At 39.3% G+C, this 24,852-nt stretch overlaps 1 protein-coding gene across 9 annotated transcripts in view; it reads left to right on the top strand.

The window, feature by feature from the left end:
* The window catches only part of DYRK1A (dual specificity tyrosine phosphorylation regulated kinase 1A), a 176,364-nt gene that overhangs the window by 45,777 nt on the left and 105,735 nt on the right, over positions 1-24,852 (top strand). For 6 of the 9 annotated variants that reach the window (XM_081951503.1, XM_081951504.1, XM_081951500.1 and 3 more), the window contains one exon: positions 6,909-6,978. In XM_081951503.1, the coding sequence (XP_081807629.1) occupies positions 6,969-6,978 (10 nt within the window). In that variant the 5' untranslated portion in view covers positions 6,909-6,968. Of the gene's footprint in view, positions 1-6,908; positions 6,979-11,739; positions 11,809-24,852 lie in introns of all 9 variants that reach the window. The other 3 variants (XM_081951505.1, XM_081951507.1, XM_081951508.1) reach the window with 1 other exon arrangement.

A 24,852-nucleotide genomic window follows, 5' to 3' on the forward strand; every position in this document is an offset into this window, starting at 1 on the left:
AGGTTTTTTTCTATACTCAGGTGCAGATTTTTAAATGTATTTTCAGATTTTGTTTCAGCCTTCCTGAACCTGGCATATTCCTGAAGTACTGGAACTGCAAGTTTCAGAATTCTAAGGCAACATGACTGATTTCTTGTATACAAAAATTGGTGATTGTAATTCTGTTGGCCTGTAAATTATGGTTCAGAATTATGCAGGTGAGCCTTAGGCTTATGTTCTCCATCTTCTTTCCTCTGATGTGACTACAAGGAAGAATATTTTTTATATTAGATTAAGTATAGTATAGTATGCTCTCTCAGTTTTAATGTGATTAATTTTCATTAAGTCACTTTCAAACCATAGGTTTATTTGCCACTCTATAAAATAGATCCATAAACAGAATGCTAGTAATGGGGAAGTATTAATCTTTAAACCAGGAATTGCTTATGTTAATACTTTATTTTGTTCAAACCAGTCAACAGTCTTATCTTAAGGGTTTCCAATCTTATGCCTTGGAGTTTTTGAATTAAAACTCCAACTAGTATGCATGGGTAGTGTTTAGGGACAAAAGAATTTTAACCTAAAACTTTTTCAGATAGCTCGTTCTGAAAGATTGACCCATTGTATTTTAAGTAACCAAAGAATGATATAGTCTTATATTGTGCTATATATACCGTATTTTTCAGAGTATAAGACGCACCAAGGTTTTGAAGAGGCAAATTAAAAATTCTTTTTGCACTCTGCAAACCTCCGAAAATGCCTGTTTTTTGCTAAAATGGGCCCAGTTTCCCCCCCCAAAAAAGGCATGAATAGCATTCAGGGGCTTGCAGAGTGCTCCTGGGGGGTGCCCCCCAAAAACAAGCAAAAAATGACCCGTTTTCCGTAAAAACAGGCCTGTTTTTTGTCAAATAAAATTGCATGCATAGCCTTTAGGAGGCCTCCTGGGGGCTCAGGGGCACAATTGAGCAAAAATGGCCTGTTGTTCACTCATATTTACCTTCCCCAGCCCCCAGGAGCTCTCTGAAAGCCTTTCACAGGCTCTGCATGGCCATTTTGGTGAAGGGGCGGCAAAAAATGCTGTATTCAGTGTATAAGAACCTAAATTTTCAGCCTCTTTTTTGAGGGAAAAAGGTGCGTCTTATACTTTGAAAAATACAGTAAACACTATAATTCAATTGAAAAACAAACTGAACTCTTTTAAGGGGGAAAAAACAAAATGTACAATAACATGGTTGGAAATGTTAATTCTTAGCAAATGACATGAGCACTTCCTCTTGAGGAGGCTGGCTGCTTGCTGATGCAGGAAAAGGCACCCAGATTTTCAGCCTCTTTTTTGAGGGAAAAAGGTGCGTCTTATACTCCAAAAAATACGGTACTTTATATTGAAGGTCATTTGAATAATGGTTGAGAGGGTTTTGATCCATTTATAACATTTCTAGCCTACATCATTGTTAAAAACAAATAGTGTGGTGGCCTAGGGGTGAAGACGTTTGCCTAGAAAGGTTTAGAGTTCAATCCTAGATAGCAGCAGATGTTTCTCTCCTAGGATAGAAACAAAAAAATATGTGTTGGAAACTTCACATAGGCATCAGGAAGGGCATACAGTCTGTAAATGCTCAGCTCCATCCAGTCGCTTTGAATCTGTTCTGAATTAATGGCCGTTTTTCTTTAGTAGCATCCTCTTTCTATAGTATCACACGTAAATGTATTATTTTTAACTGTGCAAATGTTTTGATAAATTGTATATTTGGTGGGTCAGAACTAACATCAGTCCACTACTTTTAATAAGTAAAAGTGCCATATAAGAGCTATAGTGGTGCAGAATGCATTCTTGCAGGCTAATTCTGCTGACTGCCAGGGGTTCGATCCTCACCAGCTCAAGGTTCACTCAGCCTTCCATCCTTCCAAGGTTATAAAATGAGGACCTAGAGTGTTGGGGGCAATATGCTGACTCTGTAAAAAACTTACAGAGGACCGTAAAGCACTATGGAGTGGTATATAAGTCTTAAGTGCTATGCTATGTATCTGTTATTAATGTCTCATTGTCATAGGTTTTTTTTCACTGAATGTATGAGAAGCTTTAGATTGCATTTTTAATTCATTTCTATGTTTATTCCATAATATTTTAAACTTTTTCTGAAAGCTTTACACTTATAGTATTTAATATATCAGCGGTTCTCAACCTGTGGGTCAAATGACCTTTACCCAGGGATTACTGAGGAGCCTCCAGCAGAGAGGCTGGCGAAAAACCGGCCCAAAAGAAAGGAGCGGCTTGGGTTGCCCTTGCGGCAGAAGGAGAGGTGCCAGAAGACTGATGGGCTTCCCAGCAAGCCAGTCCAGCCGGCCTCCCATGCGGGCGTTTTTCAGCAACTGTTCCTGCCCGGGAGCTCCTACAGGGCACACGGCTTCGCTGGGGTTGAGCTGCATTAAAGGGGGAGGCTTGGGCAGCGAGAAGGGCAACGGCTGAGGAGAGGTTGCAGCGGCCGCCCAGTCTCCATATGACATCGCTTTCCCCCCTCCCCCCAGCACAGGCCTGGCTCTGCTGAGTCAGCTCTGCTTAGTTCCGCCGGGATCCAAGGGGGAGACCATTAGCTGGAAACCGAAAAGGGAAGAAGGGACCGGACTGGGATTGTGGGAGGGGGAGGAGGGGGTTACTGGTTGGAAGTCTGCGAGGTGGGATCACCGCACACCCGGCCGGAGGAGGAAAGAACAAAACCTTGTACTGGTAGGAGAGGAGCTTCTTCTGCTCCTCTCGCCGAAGGCGGCCAAGTGCCCAAGATCAGTATGTGTGTGTGCGTGTGTTGGGTGGGGGGAAAGTAGGAGCTGGAATGGAGGTGAGGAGGGGGAAAAGAGAAACGTGCGCAGCACAGAAGACGCTGGGAAAGCAGCTCCGAGTGATGGAGGTTGATGGGCAGAGCTTCGGAAGCCAAGAGGTACCATTTCTGAGGCGTAAAACAAGGCGGGGAAAATAAAATAAAGGAACATGGGATGCGTGTACCCTGAAATTCCCTATTAAGACTGTTACCCGTGCTACAGTGTACACATGTGGTTCTTTGGCCCCTCTCCTGCGGCTCCCTGCTGATCCAACCGCACAATCTGCTCTCCGCCCCGAGAAGGCACGAGCCTCTCACCTGCTTTTACGATTCCGTGTCCTTCGCAGGCAAATCATTATTGGGAAGAGCTTCAGCCCTTTTCTCATGCTCATCTCTTGCGTGCATGTGCACAAGCAAAATACCCCCATGGGACAGAATCAAGGTGGAGGAGACAGCGACTCTCCTCCCGCTGTCGCCACTGCGCAATGAGGTGAGTAACTGGGTACGCAGCGCAGGGGAGCCACAATGTTCAGGAGATTCCTCAGCGCAAGACTCAGGTCAGTGCGAGCCGCGGTCCCCTTCGTGTTGGCTCAGGAAGGAAGAGAACGGTGAACAGCAGTGTGTTGGGTGCTGGGAGGGAAGAGCTCCAGTTCTCCTGCGCTGCACAGGGCTCTGGAACTCTTCCCTCTCTGCATCCAGAGATGGCTGCTGCGGCTCATTCCTGAGCCAACACGAAGGGGACCGCGGCTGGCGCTGACCTGAGTCTGGCGCTGAGGAGTCTCCTGCGCAGCACAGCCTCTGTCCCTGCCGCTGTTATCCCAGCCCAAGTGACTGCTTACACATGCAAGAAAGAAATGAAAGAGAAAAGGGGAGAAAGAGAGAGAGAGAAATGAAGGAGAGCTGGAAGTAGAGAATGGGAGAGAGGGAAAATAGAGGGAAACAAATTAGAGGAAGAAGGGGGAGAGGGAAAAAGAAATGAAAGAGAGCTGAAGGGAGAGAAAGAGAGAGGGAAACAAATCAGGGGGAAAGAAAGGAAGAGAAAAGAAACAAACAATCTTTCTCAGACCTATGACGAAAGCAATGGCAAGCTAGATCTCTTGCCAAGAAAACTGCAGTTTGCCAGAAGGCACAAATTGGAAGCAAGTCTGATTTTTTTTTTAAAAAAAAATAACGAGATGGCAAAAAAATGCATCTGAAAATAAGATTATTTATAATTTTGGATAACGTCTTATATTGTCAAACTCAAAAGAAATCAAAATATATATCCTATTGCTGTTAGTACAATTTTGCCAGCTTCTATCAACTTAAGAGTTCATTATGAAAAGATTATAGACAAGCAATTTCCTACAATTAATAACTTTATTTTGGATTTGCTATCGTATTCAATGAGAAAGAAAAAAAAGAGGGAAAGGGAAGGAAAGAAAGGAAGGAAGAAGAGAAAGGGAGAGGAAAAATAGAGAAAAACAGAAATGAGAGGGAGGAGGAGAGGAGAGAGAAACCCTATTCCCACAGAAAACACTGAGCCATGAAACCTGTGTAGGCATGTCTTGGGGGGGGGAAATGTCATATGACTGGGTGGGAGTGATGTTGAGTTGGCCACACCCACCCAGGTTTTGTGGCTCCTGTTGTTTTCTTTTCTGTGGGAAACTGATCCAAATGGATCTTTGAGTGTTTAAGATTGCCGATCCCTTTTTTACACCTTGCTTCAAGACAAAATTTCATTTATTTGTAATTAGAAATAAATATTTCACAATATATAATTACATATTGTTTTTGTGATTAATCACTATGCTTTAATTATGTTTGATTTATAACAATAAAAATACATCCTGCTTATCAGGTATTTACATTATGATTCATAATAGTAGCAAAATTAGAGTTACATAGCAACGAAAATAATTTTATGGTTGGGGGTCACCACATGAGGGTATTAAAGGGTCGCGGCATTACGAAGTTTGGGAACTACTGTAATATATCCTGGTTATTGAAAGTTAATGTGCAACATCTGAAATGACAAAAAAATTATAACATTTGGTTTTCGTTAAAATCTTTGTGGAATTGGGAAAATAAGTTTTAAATGAATTGTGATAATTAATTCATTAAAATAGTTAAAAATGAAACAAATTAAATGGATTTCTGATGTTTAGATTGCTTCTAGATTATATTATATAAAAATCCTTGTTTATAATATGTGTGAAATTATGTGGAAAATTCTAGCAATACGTTGACTTCGAATGTTTTATATGCAGTCCTTGGGTTAGCCCAACAATCGGGGCCAGACTTAATACCACTAAGTGATGCAGTCATAAAGAATGACTTCACATGACTTAACGACAACAATCTCAGTAATCCTGGTTACCATTGAAAGCCCAATATTCAAGGATATGGGAATGGGAAGTGTATTGCAGCACAGTAAATGTAGAAAATTTGGGGTGTGGGACATGTGAGTACAAGAAGGATGTGGATGGCACAACACTACCCTGTTTCCCCAAAAAGAAGACCTCCCCGGATAATAAGCCCAATCGAGCTTTTGAGTGCATGCGCTAAAATAAGCCCTCCCCAAAAATATTGCAACACAGCAGCAGCCATGAGGGGACCACACTCGCCATCTCCTGCACTTCAAAAATAATAAGACCTCCCCGAAAATAAGGCCAAGTGCTTATTTCAGGGGTCAAAAGAAAATAAGACCTGATAGTTTAGGAAAGCCAGAAGAATTTACCAGAGTGATTTGTAATCTTCCCTGCCAATTTCCCCATTGATTTTGGTTATGAGAAGTCATAGGGAGATCCCAAATGACAAGTGATTTTGTGGATGCTGCAACTTTCATATGAGCTGGTTGCCAAGTAGTGAAATTGTCAGTTGTGGTGCTGCAAGAGCCAGAACTTTGTGGCCTGAATGTTAGTAATACTAAATTTCAGTTAGTCATTGAACAGATAGTTGGTAAGTAAGGACTACAGTACCCTAAACTATGAAGAAGAAACAAAATTGATGTTAAGTGGTAGATAATAGTTTTTTAATGACATTTTTCTTAGAGTAGATGTCCATTAAAGCTGAATGTTTGTAAAATGGTGTAGGGTACATAAATACTGCATGATGCACATAAAATTTATATAATTTTGTGCAGTTTATGTAACATGTATGAATATTGTCTTGATTTATTTGCTAAACAATAGACTGATTTTTATCTGAGAATTCAAACTTTGTCCATTGCCTTAGAATCTGCTCAATAGAGAATGAGGTTTTACTGTGCTGCTAAAAAAGTAGTTTAGTTTTTTAGTATTGTACACATGACTCAAAATTAGATCTGAAAAATCTTTGAATATGGAAAACAAGAACCTTCTGTTAAATAGAAAGATTTAATTGTTTATATACTCAAGTTCACTAATGTATCCTGTGGTTGTATGGTAGTATTATTAATAGGTTGAAACGGTAGTGCAAAATATAAATAAAACTGGGAGCTAATTTTACTAGGTTCTGTTTAATGTATCAATGTAAAGCAGTTAGATGGTTCTTATAAAAAAGAACAAAAACATTTCACAATCCCTTTAGTATGTCTACTGCCTATGTTATTAGTTAAAGTGTGATCAGATGAGTTTGAAAGATAACATCCAAGCAAGATTTTAGTCAAAGAATATATTCCCATTAAAAAAAATGTAATTTCAGAGTCAGACTATGGTATTAAAACATGCATAATAGGCATTAAAACTGAATGGAATAATAATACATTAGAAGAAGGAAACGTTATATAGGGAGTGAGGTTCATTTAAAAATATTTTTACATTAAAAGTATTTATTTTTAAAATATTATTGAATGTCACCTAATATGACTCTGGATTTATCTGTAAGCAATGCTTTGCCAAACATTCTCTCCCTGATCTGAGGCATAACTTGTGTTTTCCCATGTAGAGGCCATGAATTTTCAAATTAATAATATGGAGAAAAATCTTTCGTGTAATTCAGTGTGATACACAGATGTGTGAAAATCTTCTTCCTGAGACCTTGGACAGCTGCTTTCATTCATAGTAACTAGTACTGGAATGACTTGTTAAAGGCAGGATCATAGCCTGTGAAAGAATTCTCCTGATATCATCTAACTAATTATTTTTTATGTTAAAGGGTTTGCTGCTGGCCTCTTCCTCCCACCCTACAGGATGGTATGAGATTTAAAAGAAGACGATGCATACAGGTAACTTTAAATTTCAAAAATCTGTAAAAAAAATTGGGGTTATTTATTCTATACTTGGTTTTTATTGCATTTTAGCTCATAATTAGAGTTTTTTCTAATTTATTGTTTGAATTGTTTTATGTACTTATCGATTCAATTGGAAACAGACATTGAATTCAGCATATGGCTCAGTACAGAAATTTAAGTTAAAGCAGTTTTATCAGTTTGTGCAGATATCCAGGAAAGAACAATTCACTACCTCTCTTGGTGATTTCGTTCTGTTGTCAAATTGTTATTACTATGAGCAATTATTTAAAAAAAAACATTCATCTCCAATCAGGCTACCTGTAACTTAAAACCATTATCCTGTATCATACCCTCTAGGTGGTAAAAACAAGTTTTGATCTTTTCCTATGTGAGGTCAAATGCATATCTAATTTCTTTAGACTCTCCATGTAAGATTTAAATTTCAGTTCCTTGATCATAGTTGTGCTTCAGCTCACCTCGTGGATGAATCTGTTTTTAGGGGGATGGGAGAGTGGCTGTTTGATTGAGTGTAAGTGGGAAATTGTGTTAGCCGTGTAAAAGAAACAGTTAGACAGTGTCCATTAGCCTTGGAAGGCAACCCATGTAGGAGAAGGAAAACTCCAATCTCAAACCTCCACTGCCTTGTGGCCATGCCCATCTGTGGGAAAGGCTTCAGGAGTCAACCTCGAGGCAAAATCTGGAGCAGGAGTCCTGGAGTGAGGAGTAGTGCTGGAGGAGTAATACCTCCCTAAAAAACCATGGTCCAGCTAGCCTGGCTGGTAGCACCTTACAGGAGAAAGCGGTCAACAGTTTTGAAGGTAGAAGAGGGCTCTATGCCGCAACGGCAGATAAAGCGGCAGAACCATCTTCTAGGAGAAAGGAAACTCTGACTTCAAACCTCCACTGCCTTTTGGCTACATCCACTACTGGAAAAGGCTTCAGGAGTCAAAATCCGGAGCCGGAGTCCTGGAAGCAGTTCGTGACTATGTGCAATTACGTTCTGGTAACTACTGTGACGCAGCTGGAACCAATTGAATTGGCTCTGCCGTTCCATTGGACTATTTCAGTGACGTGGAGAAAGGGGATCTGCTGCTTGGGTAATCTAACCAGGCCTTGTGTTCTGGAGAGGACGCTCCAGCTCTCCATACAGCACCAGATGCTGCGTTAGGACCTCTTTTCAGAGCACAATGCCATAGTCTTTTGAGACTGAAGGATGCCAGTGAATGATCATAGTTGTTGTCATACTTCAAAGTTTGTCTAGTTTGTTTGAATCTTTTAAAAATATAATGATCAGAATGTAGAACCAGTTGTTTTTAACATGATATTGATATGCCACATATTAGTTATCATGGAAGATAGCAATGTCACATCCATGACACTTTCAAAGGGTATCTGGTTCTGTGAGACTCCAAAATTAAATATAACATAATTATTAAAAATAATGATTAAAATCATACAAGAAGAGATTTCATGAAAGTTTTTTGAAATATGAGCTATTTAAAAAATAATGGTCTATGAATTTATTCATGTACCAAATCAAAGGTATAGAGATAACTATTCCATTCTGAAGCATAATATACCAGTTCTGAAAGCTCTTCAACTCTCTACAAAGTATTTCATTGGATGTGGTCTATTATCATTTAATGGTTACAGAAGCATTTAATAAGTAATTCTCCATTTGTTGGCTGCTGGCTGCAGTAACCCTGTTTCTTCACTTAATAATGCTAGTATATATTCTATTTTATATGTTTGTTTCTGGGATGTAACAGACAACTCCTGTTTCACCTGTGATTCATCCTTCATATGTGAGATCAAAACGACAAATGTGTCCCACTATTTTCCTTTGAAGAGAAAAGATGGACCATAGGCAAAGGATTGGTAAAATAAGCTAAAATAGGAATATGGATATGGGTAGGCAGTATTCGCTAGGGATATAATTCAGAAAATTGTAAACTGGATGGGTTGGCCATATAGACTGGGGTTTTCCCATTGATGGTTTATTATTATTCTGTGTTATTTAAATTATCCTGTGTTATAAAAAATATTCATGCAATTTTTGTACCAGTATGCATTCTGTAAAATTAACCTTCTGGCTTCAAATACATGCTAATTGAAAGTATAAAGTAGCATTGGGTGAAGTGGGACTTTCAATCATACATGTATGAACAACATTATTTTAATTGTCATAAAATTCCTTGGAGAAAAGTTTAAATTTTATTTATTTATTCATCAAATTTATTTGCCGCTCATCTCGCAGTTGACATGGCTCTGGAGATAATAATTGAATGTGTAAAAGGAAAGTAGACTTACTTTGGATTTCTTTTTTATTAATTTTTAAAAAAATTAAATCAGTGTCAAAAAATAAAACAGAAGAATTAAAATAATGCAAAAAGAAATTTGGAAGATTCTTCCAAATTTTTTTAGCCAAAATAAAAGAAATAACTTGTTGGCAGAAGTGGTATTCAGCAGGTTCTGACAATTCTGGAAAACTAGTAGCGGAAATTTTGAGTAGATTTTGAGATTTTACAGTATGCTTCCCATGCCACGCCCACCAAGCCATGCCCACAGAACCGGTAGTAAAAAAATTTGAATCCCACCACTGCTTCTTGGACATTGCTATCAACTCAATCAACATTACCCAATAAATGCATAAGTAGTGTTTAGCAGGGTCACCAACCTTTCAGACCCCAGGGACCACTAAATTCATAATTTTAAATCCCGCGGACCACTAATATGACCTTTCTAATGACCGGCTGGGTGCGCGTAGCTAGGTGGTCATGTGACTGGGTGGGCTGGATAACTTGATGTCACTCACGTCGAGGGGCACCTCGCCAGCCTCTACTCTCCCCTCCCAGCCATTCCTTGCCTTCCCGCCCCCAACAGGAAGCAGTTATTGGAGCTAAGCAGCCACCACGAGAAAGAGCTGGCAAAACAGCTGGCTCAGTTCAAATTGGATCTGACCGAGAAGGAGCACCTCACTGAGGACTACTTTCCCAGCAGAGGGAAGACCGGTGGGAATGCAAGGCCAGGTACCAGTGTCTGGAGTAGTGGTGGGCTCCGGGTCCCGTTGTAACCGGTATGGTTGCAACGGGGCCCAGCATCCACAAATGAACGCGCGCAGCACGCTAATTCATCCTTCTTGTGATACCTCTGCGAGCCTCTGCAATGCTCCAGCTGCTCGGCGGAGCATTGCGCAGGCGCAGTGTGCTCCATGCGTGGGCGCAAAAGCGCCAAAGAGCTCAAATATAGATGGGGCAGGCGGGTGGGCCCTCCGGAGCACCATACTATACCGGTACCCAGTGCTCCAGGCAGGCCCGTACCAAGGCGTACCGCCTGCAACCCACCACTGGCCTTGAGGCTCAGAGGGCTGAGGTGGTCAGCCAGGTCCAGGCCATGGTGCAGTTCCCACTGGAACAAGGTCCTCTGGCTCTTTGCCACCAGTGGCACTTCCCTCCAGCCTCCCCCCAAAGCCCTGCACCAGGAGGCCAAAGCAGCCCCCAAGTTGGAATTTCTGCCTCCCTCCGACCCACACAAAAAGACCCCAAAGTGGGAGTCTCTATGCAGCAGCACAAATGTTCATTGTGTGTATCCATCCCAGGGGGCGTAGTTTGAGGACCAAGTTCTGACCACAGCTTCCTGATACAGTAAAAAGCATACGATTAGGTCCAAAAACCCTCTTTTTATTTCAAAGGCTGCAAATTATATTCATTCACAGCCTGTAATGCCAAATACAGTAGGCTCCCAAAGTCCTTCAAGATAAGTCTGATAAACATCCACCTTTATCTTCTTTGAAAACGCTGCCAAATACCTAATTGGCAATTAGCTTGGCAAGGCCACATGGAGCAAAGAGTGAAAACGGAGCTTTAGAAGGTAAACTGACCACCAAGAATCAAGTTGCTTCCTGCAAAGGCTCATGTGCCTTTGCTCCTCCTTTATGTCCTATTGAATGGGGCCAATCACCTCCAAGCCTTATTCCTGAGTCGTTCCTTCTATCTTAACCTTCTGGCAGCTCTGTGCAAGCATGCACTGGTACCAGGGGAACCATTTGTCTGCCTCACTGCTATCCAACTCTGGAGGCTCCGGAGGCAGCACATAACTTCCAGATGGCCCTGACCCCCTCCGACGCAAAGCCCTCGTCCGAGATTTCACCAGATTCCAGGACTGGCCCATGTTCTTCCCCAATCTCCTTGCTGTCTGACTCTGATTTAGTGCAATATAAAAATGCAAAAATGCAATTTTCCTGCAGACCACCAAAATTTTCTCACGGACCATCAGTGGTCCATGGACCACCTGTTTGTTACCACTGGTATATAGTGTATCTTTGGCTGAATGTGCATCACCTGTGGATTATCTTCATTGGCGGGTTTTTGGTAACTTACTGAGATTGGTTTAAATGACATTCTGTGCCACAGTGTTTCAGTGAGAATTCATCAAATTCATATCCCATAATTTCCAGACATTTTTCAAACTTCAAGAGAAAATGCTATACTAATGTACAAGTTTTATATTATATTGAAGAGTTTCTCTTGATCTTAAGTGAAGCAGGTGTGTACAGTTATTCTAAGTTGTCAATATTATAATAGTACTTACAAAGGAGCGACTGAATATGTCTTATTTGGAACAGCATTTGTGATCATTCCTTTTGCTGAATATATTCAGCATTAATGGGTTTTCCATTAATAATCAAATCTAATTGCATAAAATCCTCTATCTTCCCACTCCTTGTATTGAACAAACTTATTCTATGCTTAAAAGAGGATGATCGAGGAATGGGAGAAGAGATCAGGAGCCAAGGATTGTTTCCATCTTTTCAAAACTTCTAAAGTAAGTTTTAAGTATGAATTTATAACAGTAAATATTTCTTAATATCAGGAGGAACAGCATAAATTTGACTGATAGGAAGTCCAGTGTTAATGCAGTACACATCCTTCGAATGTTATTTTATTTCCTAATGATTTAATTTTCTTAATCTTAAAAGCATAAAAATAATGTTTCAGTTTAGCAGACTTCTATCAAGCTTTGGTTATATTGCACAGTTGCCTAATACTAGATTCTTAAACTAATGCATAAATTTCTGGATTCTATGCTATGTAGGAAATCAGGTGTTGGGAATTGATTTAGGAGTATTTGTAACATGAAAAATAATATTAGAGTAAGAATCACTTTTTATGACCTATTTTGTTTAAAAAGAATCCACATCTTATCCATTTGTATTAATTATTGCTTGTGCCAATGAATATAGTTACAAATCCTTGCTCTTGGATTCATCTCCTGCAAATTTTTGCCCTTGGAAATGCACTCACTTGGAAGTGTGAGGAATAAGAAGAAGATTAAAAGCTTAGCAGGGGTCAGCAATGGTACGGTCCTTGAATGTGACTATGGTTGGGACTGAGCTGGGATGGCGGGGGCTTCCCAGGGCACAGTGGCTTTGTGGAAGTGAGCTAGTGGACCAGAGTGGGGCTGGGCTTTTGCTGTTGCTTGGACTTTTTGCTGCTCCACAGTGGTGGTGTGCTATAAAGCCGCTTAACCATAGTCTATTCTTTCACTGGCTTTCCTAAGTTTGTGCTGCATTTCAGCAACCTCTCCCCCAACTTGTGCAGGTTGCATTATGCCTTCCCACCCCCTGCAGCACTCCCATGCTGTAAGAAATCAAGTTTAAACAATCCAAATACTGCTTAATAATTAAATCCTCCTTCTTAGCATTAATAAGTTCCTTCTGTAGATGATAATGTGTTTGGCATTTATTATATGTAAATTATAATTATAATTTATAACAAATATAATATTTAATGAATCTGAAACCAGGGCCATACCTTTGGAAAGTTTTCTTTCTTTCTTTCTTTCTTTCTTTCTTTCTTTCTTTCTTTCTTTCTTTCTTCCTTCCTTCCTTCCTTCCTTCCTTCCTTCCTTCCTTCCTTCCTTCCTTCCTTCTCATTCATATGTATGTATGTATGTATGTATGTATGTAGACTGTATTCATGTAAATATGCAAATTATTTGATGAATAATTTTTCATTGTTTTAGTGCCTTAGTAATTAAAATGTGTACATGCTTCAGCTACAAACTTTTTATTTCATAATACCATAAGAGATGAAAGAGTCCATTTAAGCCATCAAGTCTGCATTTCTTTTCCAGTGCAAGACTGAACTGAGGGTTCTGTCTTTGTCATGATCTTAATGGCAAAATGTAAAAAAATTGTATCAAAAGGGTCACTGAATAATTTCTAAATTACTTAGATGATATGTGAAGTCCTATTAGATATAAGCCATGATAAGTGCATTGCATTTTTTTCACTATCTTTCTGATCTTCAATTGGTGTTGATGTGTAAATCTTTATTTTAAACCAGTAACTGTTGCTTTCCTTATGTAGAAATGTGCTATTTTTATCTTTATTGAATTTGAAATAGTAAGTAGTATGCATATGTGTTTTCAGCAAAAATGAAGAGTATGTAGTATATACAAGTACACTGCAAGATAATTCAGGTGGTAATTACTACTTAGAACTAAGTGTTAGGCGGAGGAAGCTACCTTCTGACTCTTAAAGAAAGTATTCACTGCTGGGGATTCATGGGTTTTGTTTTTGACTTAGAACAAAATGATATTTTGGAATATTTCAAGGTAAATTGTGTTTTATTAAGCTTGAGACAGCCTATCTGTTTTATGTTCTATTAGAACAAATGTACAACATTTTGAATGTCATGGCAACAGATTATGGGGACTCTAGTTAATTTTTTTAATGTGGCTTCTAACCTTCACCAATAAATATTACCTATCTGAAATTATGGTTTATTTCTACCTGTGGGGCAAAATCTTACAACTAAAGTAGTAACGTCAGTGATTTCAGAACAAAACTATGGCAAAATACTCAATTCCTATTATATTTGGATGTCTTTTCCGCTACGTTTTGGGACTGTCTGGTTTGTCTCTGCTTTGTTTTTATAACTGATTAGCTTTTTTTTTTTAACTATGAGAACTTTTTTTCACAAGAAGTGGGCACAGAACCTGGGCTGGAGTATCATCAAAACAGAATACAATAAAGTGATTTCTGTATTTTTCAGAGTATAAGATACTTTTGGAACACCAGCCTTCCCGCAGATTAGCCCCTCAGAACCCAGGTTTCTCTCGTGAGGAGGTGGAGGATCTGGAACACCTTCCTGAGAATATTAAGATACTTATTTCTGCAGCCATCACCCGGGGCATTGCCCAGAGGGAAAGGAACTTCCATTCCTATAGAACCCAGGGCGGCCATAGCCTGCAACAGCATAGGGCTCCTTCGCCATCCATGGTCAGTGAGGGATCCATCCTGTGGGAGGACAATCTCCAGGACATGGGGTTCTTGGAGGATGAGGACTCCGTTCCTCCAGACCCTCCTTTTTGCACGGATCCCCCAGCAATGTTCAAGACCCTATTGCACAAGGTCCGGAAGACCACCAAAATTGGGACTGGAGACTACAGTCCCCCCACCTAGGGATTCTGATATGGCTATGTTTTCCAACACAGCCACCAATAAGGAGGAGATTCCGGCCCCTCCACTGTTTATGGAGGTGGTTTAAAACCAGTGGGCTCGCCCCTCAAATTTCTCTAACCCGGGTAGCAATGATCGGCACTTCTACAATGTAGAGCAGTCCTTCGCCCAGGTTCTTCTGGAGATAGGGAGCGACTTTGACATCGTTTGGACGTCCGCCGTGCCTTGCGCGTCTATCTCAGGCGGACGGCAGAGGTGCGCAGGTCGCTTCCTTCGGGCGTAGGGTGCTACAGAGGGTGGTGGCTGACACTTCCCTTGAGTCATAGTTCTTCCTCCCTGTGACTAATCTTGGGTATGTCCCACACGTGATCCCTCCCTCTCTTTCACTGGAAAAAGAACGTTGGTCTTACCTGAACTTGTCTTTTCAGGGGAAGAGAGGGAGGGGTCACGACCCGCCCTAGATTGAGTGAGGTGGGGCCAAGGGGTGGACAGGCCTTTACTTGCTTTCAGGTCCTATGTTCGCCCTCGAGGAAACTGGGAGATAAGGAGAAGGAAGGAGCATTTAAGAAGTTTTCTCTCAGTCTTTGGACCAATCAGGTTTTGAGAATACCCACACGTGACCCCTCCCTCTCTTCCCCTGAAAAGACACATTCAGGTAAAACCAACATTCTTTTAGTGTATAGGACGCACCCAAATTTTCACCCTCTTAGGAGGGAAAAAGTGTGTCTTATACTCCGAAAAATACGGTACTTTATGTGATTTGGAAATTAATTTCAGTTGATGTAGAGTAAAATTGTATTTGTCTTCTTGCCACCAAATCAGAGTGTTAGTGTACTGCTTCATATCTTTACTTAACACTCAGGGTCAATGTTTACTGTTTCAGTTTGAAAAAGAATGGAAAACCTTAGGATGATCAATTATTTTAAGGGAGTAAGATGAGTTTGATGTTTATGAATAAAATAATAGGTTACCTTTTCTATCAAAACGCATGTTAGTTGCACTCACTTCTTGCTCTTCACAACACAGATTTGTAAAATTAATATTTGTTGTCAATGATAATTAGGCTGGAAAATGCTACAAAATCATTGCCAATCTCTTTGATATCATCAGCCACAGTCAAGCAGGAGAAATACAACTCAAAGCTATACTGTTGTTACTCTTACTAGGAGTGGGGAAAATTTTTTATCAGTAAAATTCAGACTGCGGATTGATGGAAAGCAAAAACTTTGGAAATGATTTTATGGCTCTTTCTAGCTCCGTTTTCATTGGTAATGGCTATGTAGAGCTGAAGCATAAATGATTGTGGGTTGAGCAAAACAAAAAAGATTGCAGATACACAAAAGTCCTACAGAATGGTTGAAAAAACAAATTTCATGTTCAAAATGGCTGAGTTAAAATACTTAACAATTGAAAATTCTCTGAAGTAAGCAGTTGATACCAGAAACTTTCAAAATATCAAGAGTTGAAACAGTTCTGTAAAAAGGAATAGATCAAAATATCTTCAAGATGATAGGCAGATAGAGTCCACAGGGAGAGGAAAAGTTAATTGAAGTCGTTACAGTTAAAGAAGATATCAGCATTTTTCCAACACTGCTTAAATTGATTCAATGCGTTCAATAAAGATATGAGGCCTCTTTTAAATGCATACAATGATTTGTGTGCATTTGATTAGAATCTCTTTATTAACTAATTGGAAGCACAAATCATTTTATTCATCATAGTCCTTTTAAGAGTTCTATAAAAATAATTTTAAGAATTTTAATTATAGTAGTAAAACTAATGCAAATTAAACTTAGAAAAAGAAAACAGAAGAAAAGAAAGAATACAACATGCAGAAAAAAAGAAAAAGAAAAAATACTACAAAAAGGGAAAAAATATATTAAAAAGTGACTTCTAACCTTCATCATTATAAGCATAAACAAATTTAATAATAATAATTAAAGAAATATCTCTTACTTCCATATCCTATCCCTTTTCTATAAAGAAATCCATAAAATTATCAACTTTTCAATCCTGGTATCAGCCAAAGGTCCATAAAGGATTGCCAGAATATTGGGGATGGGGAAGTCTTATTTATCTTAATCAAATAAAATAATATTAATATTCCTTTTACTTCTAACATTCTTAATATTTAATTTCAATAATGGCAGACTTTCTAATGTATTTGAAAAGCTCTTAACAATTAAGGGAGATTCTCAGAGATGTATGTGCCTTGAAAGTAGTCCATGAACAGTCTAGCACAGTCCAACATCAGGAGTAGACCACTGTGAATGTTTTATGACATTTTATATTATTTCGTAAAATGTTTTATGATAATTTTTACTTCATAAAGTATTTTATAAAATTTGTCAAATTTCAATTCTGTGGAAATCATAACATCCATCTTAAAGCCCATTTGAAGAATCTTGGTTAAAAAATTTGATCTATGATGCACTGTTTTGCCCAGTTAAAGGTTAGACATGAGAGTTTTAGTAGTACATAGATTCAATCAAATATTGTTATAGGAGTTGAATTCTTTATTATCCCAATGCACAAATTTATTCAAGCCTGTAACAGTTCTCTTTTATATATCCAATAAGGAAACATTTTCTAAGTCATTCTCTTGTTTTATCATTTGTATTTTTTAAATACCGCAGCCAGTTTCTTTTATATATCCAGTAAAGGGTCCCTTTCTAAATCATACTCTTCACCTGTCATTTATAGTTCCACATTCTGTAATTTCTGTTTCATTTTAGATAAAATTTCTACATCTGTCATTCCTTCATTAATATATTTCAGACATAGTCTATCCATAGAAGAAGACATCATTATTGGAAGCGTTGACACGTTAGTTACTAACATTGGCTCCATTCCTCAAAAATCTCCTTTAATATTTTGAACGTTGTAATCTTTTATATCATTTTATAAGTCCCAGTATTAACTGACATCAGGCATGTATTTTTTTCCTTCTGCTTGAGTCTCCTAGTTTCTCCTGTATTGTCTACTTTCCTTCAGTTTCTAAAATTATCGCTTATCTTTTGTTATGAGTTGCAATATGACTACAAGCAATGGCATGACAATGTAACAACAATAGTGTACTGGAAAATCTGCAAGAAATATCATTTGGTTGCAAGAAAGAACTGGTGGGAACATGAAATAAAAATGACATAGAAAATGAAGACATAAATTGCTCTGGGACTTTAGAATTCAGACATATAAGGCACCTGTCACATAATACCCCAGACTTAACAATTGTTGATAAGATAAACAAAAAAGTCTGACTACTGGACCTGGAGAAAGCAGAATAAAAGAGAAAGAACGGGAGAAGATTACAAAATACAAATACCTGCAAATAGAAATAGAATGACTGTTGCAAAAGCAAGCAAAGATATTGCCAATAATAATAGATGTCTTGGGTGCAGTCCCAAAAGAACTGGAGCATCACTTGAACAACATTGGCATTGACAAATTCACCATCAGTCAATTGCAAAAGGCAGCTTTACTTGGAACAGCTTACATCTTGCAATGATATCTGTAACACCATCAAATATCCACATCAGTCTATCCCAAGTTCTTGGGAAGGATTCGAAAGGTGAATCAAAATGCCAAATCCAGTCTGAACATCTGGATGACTGTATAACAAACCATAATAATAAAATGAAACCTTTCTACTATCCCCTCCGTATCCCTTGACTAGCAGACTTTTATCTCTTTAAAATCACCTTACTCTGATTTGAATAAGCCATTCCATTCCATCGGAAAGGGCCTATTTTGGATCCCATTGACCAAAGAATTCTGTCTGGCAGGGTCCAAGAGAAGAACTTTTCTGCTTTGGCTCCTGCTGTCTGGAATATTCTCCCTCTTAGAGATGAGATTTGCCATCACACTCCTGGCTTTCTACAAGAGCCTAAAAAATTGGCTCTGCTGCTTGACTTATGGCACCAAGTGGCACCTGCCACAATGGGAATGACTGATGTGGTAGATCCAGGCTCCCCATCAACTTGGTTCTTAACTTTTAATCTTTTTATTTTACTTTTAATTGGTTTTTTAAAGCACTTTTTAATCTTTTATTTCATTGTAAGTCGCATAGTCTCTATGAATAAGATGGACAGCATAGAAATTATATGATAAATAAATAAAATGAAAATCTCAGTCATAACTTTTTAAAAATTCATTATTAAATATATGTGAGTTCAACTTAAGCTTCTCTTGAAAAAAAACAAACTCATTTTTCTGCCTGTGAATCCATCAAGCAGCACAGTAGTAGAATTACAGCTGACATGATCACAATTGAAGGAATTACATTCCCTAATAAGTAAGAAGCTCTTATTATGGTGAGGGTTTAGTGGGAGGAAATGCCCTTTTAAATACTAAGAGTTCTGAATTATAAAGCATGCATCTTACTACCATGCTTAAAACTAAGTCACAAAACCTAAAAACTTCATGCTTGAAGTAATTGTGTGAATTATTATTGAATTTTACAGTTGAATTGTAAATACTTGAATTATTGTGTGGAAATTGCTTTAGAGTAAAACAATCGTATATACTCATGAGCTCCAGCAGAAGTCCAACATATTCAGTGGAGAAATTGTATTTATAAATTAATTATTTATATCATTTTAAATTTATGCAAGATTTAAAATATACAACCCAAAGATAATGCCCCCAAAGATAAAGTATTACCTAATCATTGTAGCAGAGCCCAAGCCAAATGCCTGAGGGAACAGCAAATCTTCAGTGCCTTGCCAAAGACTAATAGGTTTGGGGCAATCCAAATTCAAATATCTGGGGGAGGGTTGCTGTTCCACAGGGCAGCTTTACCATTGAGGAGGCATGACTCTAGGAATGAACAAAGTGGATTTCTTTATTAATATCAAAATTGAATGGTGCTTCATTCGTCTTAAAAGTATTGATTTGAGAATAAAGGCGCTATTTGTACTACGGCTGTTAATCACAGATCACTCTGGTCAATTTTAGACCAATGCATTGACTGATTAAACTACTTGAATCCAAAAGTTGTATTGTTTCAGATGGTTTCCTAAATGTGTTTGGGAAATTTCCTGCCTGATACATTGGTGATGCTGTTGAAGTCTTGGTCTATCTGTGGGACATGGAAATGATCTGGGTTGTTGATATGCTGTTTTCCTCCAAAATGAAACATAAATGGGCAATGCTGTTTGGACTATACAATATTTTCAGCAAATGTTAAGGAAGAGATCTAGAATGGTTAGAGGCTCATCAAGGGTAATTATCAGGAGTCAGATGGATTTGGAGTATGCCATAGAGAAATATCTTAAGCAACTACTTATCCTAGGAACTCTTTTCATCTTGTGGGTTTGAGGGCAAGTTATGGGAATGTACAGAGTAAATTACGCTGGCCCATAGTTATAGGAAATGATTGATGGTTCCTTGACTATAGATAGGAACCCACTGTTTGTGTCACTTTGGGGAATGATTATACTGGAAACTATTTTTTTTGAAGGGGGGTGCATAATGTTGCTTGTTCTTCTGTACCTTTCAATGGTTTTTGAAACCTTAAGCCAGTCATGGGGAACCTTTTCGACACCGAGTGCCCAAACAAATGCCAGTGCATGTATGCCCTGGAGCACCGGAAACCCAAAGACCACCTGGCTGGAGTGCACAAGAGTTTTTTTGGCCATTTTTCAGCCTTTGTTTTTCAGGCCGTTTTTCACCCCAAAAACCAGATGTCAGCGTTCCAAATATCATCCAGAATTAAATCAGAGTTCAAGACATAATTTTCATCCAAGTTCCAATTTAATAAGGCAGACATGTTGGTACATCTGTGGAAAACCTGAATCTAAAAGCTTCCTGGGGTTCCCACCCAGTTGAAAGTTCATGATCTTGTCCCCACACCCACAAGTCCATCACATCGTCCAGTCTTCCTCTGCCACGCTGGCATTTCCACCCATCTAGTTCCAGTCAGGGGCAGAGGTGCGGAGATAAAGAATGCCCTTGGGCTTCTAGAAAGGAATGTTTTATTTTTGCAACAACACATTCTACAGTTCTACTTCCCCCCTAATGAAACAGCATGGTAAAGATGAAGAGAGAGTGTGTGTGGTAAGCCAAAGATTCTTAAAGGAACCGCTGCAGGCCTGACACCAGACTGTTTTTCGAGCCGGTTTTGGGCCATTTTTGGAGCCAATACTGGCCTGAAAATGGCCCGAAAACCAGCCAAAAACAGGCATGTGCACACCATTTGGTATTCATGTTTCTGGTGCTCCGGCACTAGAAACCAGAAGAGCAGCTGGCGACAGCATGTGTGCCCATAGAGAGGGCTCTGTGTGCCACTTCTGGCATGTGTGCCATAGGTTTGCCATCACTGCCTTAAGCCATGGTATGCTTTTGGTCCACCTGACATGTTTGGCCCTTGGTTTTGCGGTGGCTTTGGTCCTTTCTTCTTGGGCATGCTCAGATGATATAATTGATGATTACTCTTTGACATCAACTCCATGATTCCATTGTATCCCTCTTGTTTGTACAGACTGGAAGTTAACATGCAGAGCTTTGAAATGGATAGTGGTCTTTCCATTAAGCATGGAGGGCAGATGGGTACTTTAGGTTACCCCAACCAACCTCACAAGGTTGTTGTAGAGAAAATAAGGGAGTGTTATGTAGGACACCTTGCATGATATATTCAGCAAACAAATAAGCAAACAAACAAAGAAAATTACTAGGGTTCTCATAAAACACGGTGCAGAAACCATGTTGCTTTGTGAGTTAGGGTGTCTTGGGGTATTGCTTTTTCTGCCATGAACCTGTCTAGTTACTTAGATTGGCAAGAGGTCTTTTGTAAATCTTCCTATTACAAAGAACTATTGTAGCTCAAACTTTCATGCTTTGAAATACATTCCTCAAATCAATATTCTTGGACCCTGCTTTCCAACTGGTGAGAAAAATAGCCAAAAAGTTGCAACAATTCCACTAAACTTTTTAATTTTTAACTGAGTTAATTTTTAATTTAACCTCTTCACCCGAAGACAGTCATTCTTTGGAGCCCTAGGAAGAAGGCAATGCCAAACAACTTCCAAAAAGTGTTGCCAAGAAGACTGCAAGTTACTGTATTTTTCAGAGTATAAGACGCACCTTTTTCTCTCAAAAAAGAGGCTGAAAATCTGAGTGCGTCTTTTACACTGAATACAGCATTTTTGGCCTGAAACCCCACTCCCTTCACCAAAATGGCTGTGCAGAGCCTTTAGGAGGCTTATAAAGTGCTCCTGGGATTTGGCGATGGCAGAAATGAGTGAAAGCGGGCCATTTTTTTGCTCAATTTTGCCCCCACAGCCCCCAGGAACTCCCTATAAGCTGCTTAAAGGCTATACATGTTCTTTTTTTTGACAAAAGCCAGGCCCATTTTTGTGAAAAACGGGGTGTTTTTTGCTCATTTTTGGCCTCCCACCCCCTAGGAACACTCTACAAGCCTCCTAAAGGCTAGTCATGCCTTTTGGGGGTGGGAGGGGAAAGGGCCCCTTTTCATGAAAAACAGGCCATTTTTGGGAGGTCTGCAGAGTGCAAACACTTTTTTAAAATTTGCCTCTTCAAAATCTTAGAGCGTCTTTTAGTCCAAAAAATGTGGTAAGACTGATTCAAAGACATAGACAGGCACATAATATCTTTCTTTCAATCATCAGAACAAAGCTTTGAAAAATAGGTTTGGAGCTACTATGATGAAATGATAGCACAAAGTATATACTACAAAAATTGATTAAAAATTACCATCACAAACTAAAATCTTAGACTAATACTAGTAAAATGCTATGATTTTAAACATGAGAATTAAGGAACATTTGTAAAGTTTACATGAAGTTCTGTTTCTGTATTTATTACATAGATTTATACAGCAGCACGACTTATGGATATAATTCTTGAGTGACTGATATGTTAAAATAATATTAAAAATTAAAAACTTCCAGTGGTCACGGAGGGTAAAAACAATCAAAATGAACAAAAAAGACCTTTCCATGGGCCATTAAAGATCCCCAACTCCTAAGCCAGGCTGTGGATTGCATGCAGCCCTGAGTAGCTACCGTATTTTTCGCCCTATAAGACGCTCCGGAATATAAGACGCACCCAATTTTAAAGGAGGAAAATCTAGAAAAAAAAGATTCTGAACCAAATACTGTAGTAAAATATTTTATATCAACTGTATAAAGTTAACAGCAGTTTAAGAACAATTTTATGCCAACCATGTAACATATTAAGAACTATCTTTACTCTCATTATCAGTCAGTAAAGTCAGTAAACAGTGAAAGTAACAAAAATAAGGCTGTAATGTTTTTATTCGAGCCCCAAGAATTTCTCTTCTTCGCTGCTTTACCAGCCGCTTCTCGGGCGGTTCCAGGCGGCAGAGATCGTAGTAATAGCATTTTGGATGGCAGCGCACCGATCTCAGGAGCCAAAGCCTTTGAATCAAGTTTGATTGTGTCCCATCTAGCATTCTCCACCCCCAACCCCAAATCTCTCCGGATCTGCTTATTGCTATTGCTGCTATTGCGCCCAGCTACTGTATCTCTTTGCTGCATGACAGATCCGGGCAGATTGGGGGTGGGTGGGTGGAGAACGCTAGATTGGGAAGTTAAAAACCTAGAATGGGACACAATCAAACTTGGTTCTTGGTTTTTAATTTCCCAATCTAGCGTTCTCCACCCACCCACCCCCAACCCGCCCGGATCTGTCATGCCTTAAAGAGATACAGTAGCTGGGCGCAATAGCAGCAATAGCAATAAGCAGATCCGGAGAGATTTGGGGTTGGGGGTGGAGAACGCTAGATGGGACACAATCAAACTTGATTCAAAGGCTTTGGCTCCTGAGATCGGTGCGCTGCCATCCAAAATGCTATTACTACGATCTCTGCCGCCTGGAACCGCCCGAGAAGCGGCAGGTAAAGCGGGCGCTGCAGCGATCGTGGTACCAGCATTTTGGATGGCAGCGCACCGATCTCAGGAGCCAAAGCCTTGAGGCACCTTTCGTTTGCAGGAGGAGGGCAGCTTAAAGCAGCGCCCCAGCAATGTGAGGAGCTGCTGCCACCGCCACCACCGCCTAAGCCCTCTCGGGAGCCCAGCCGAGCAGGAGCTCTGAAAGCGAAACCTCTCTCCTTTCCAGCCATCACAATCTTTGCAGCCCCCTCTTTGCCTGCCCCATTTTCAGATGACCCAGTGGCTACATTCGGCTTACAAGACGCACTCAGATTTTTACCCTCTTTTTTGGAGTAAAAAAGTGTGTCTTATAAGGCGAAAAATACGGTAATAGCTAATAATGTAGCTACACAAGATAATAAAAATATTAAAAAATAAAGAAAGTTTGATATTTATATACAGTAACTACATTATATATTTTATAATTTTATAAGTACGTCAAGATAATTCCTCTTCATTCAGTGAGGCCCTGGTAATCAAAAAGTATTAGACAACTGTGCCCTAGCCTATAGAAAGGTGAAATACAAATTCAGTGTAAAAGTAATAAATAGATAATCTATCATTCTAGCTATTGTCTATCCACTGCAGGATGAAGGCTTTTTCCACATGTTTCCAACCGATACAGTCCTGAGCTTTCTTTTGCCAATTGAGTCTGCAATACTTGCTGATGTTGTCAATCCAATAACAGTATTTTTTCCTGATTCTAAATTCAAAAAGACTATAGAATCACTATTATATGATGTTTTATTTTGTGGGGGACTTATTTTTCTGTCCCTCCTAGCAAACTATAATTTAATAAACACGCCCTCCCCCAGTGCTCCAGTTAATTACATCCAGAAGAGATCCAAACTTCACTACTTCAGAGGAGTAGCAAAAACTCTTCAGCTGAGTAACATTTAGCATTGAAAGTGTCAGAGGGAAGGAAAAAGACTGGTCGGTCCATGGGTCCAGAAACCATCTGAGCTTGGAACTGAAGCTTGGTCTACACAGGTTTGCTGATGAAGTTCAGACACTTTTTTCTCTGACATCCTTTATCAAACAGATCATCAATTGTGTTTTCTTTTGTGCATCATGATATTTTTCATACTATGTAGTTCAAACTGCTTCTGTTATGACTTCTGCCAGAATTTGCTTATACTAGAATCTATAATTTGAAAACATTCCTCCCTTCCTCCCTCCCTCCCTCCCTCCCTTCCTTCCTTCCTTCCTTCCTTCCTTTCTTTCTCTAAAAAAATCAGTTGATAATTCATCAGAATCAGTACAGAATTCCACATCCCTCTCTCACTAATATGGCATGCCCACTCCACTCACACAAGCAGAAGAGGCCTGCTACGGATCCTGTCTGCTAAGAATTGAAATAGACAGGGTCAAGGAGAAGAGCCTTTTTCTTGTGTGGCCCCATCCCTGTGGTATACACTACCACCAGAAGTGAGAACAGTCCTCTGCATTTTGACCTTCTGGAAGGGTATTAATTTTTTAATTAAAGCTTTT

Source organism: Natrix helvetica (genome assembly GCF_964273705.1).
Source record: "Natrix helvetica genome assembly, chromosome: 4".
NCBI classification, from domain to species: domain Eukaryota; kingdom Metazoa; phylum Chordata; class Lepidosauria; order Squamata; family Natricidae; genus Natrix; species Natrix helvetica.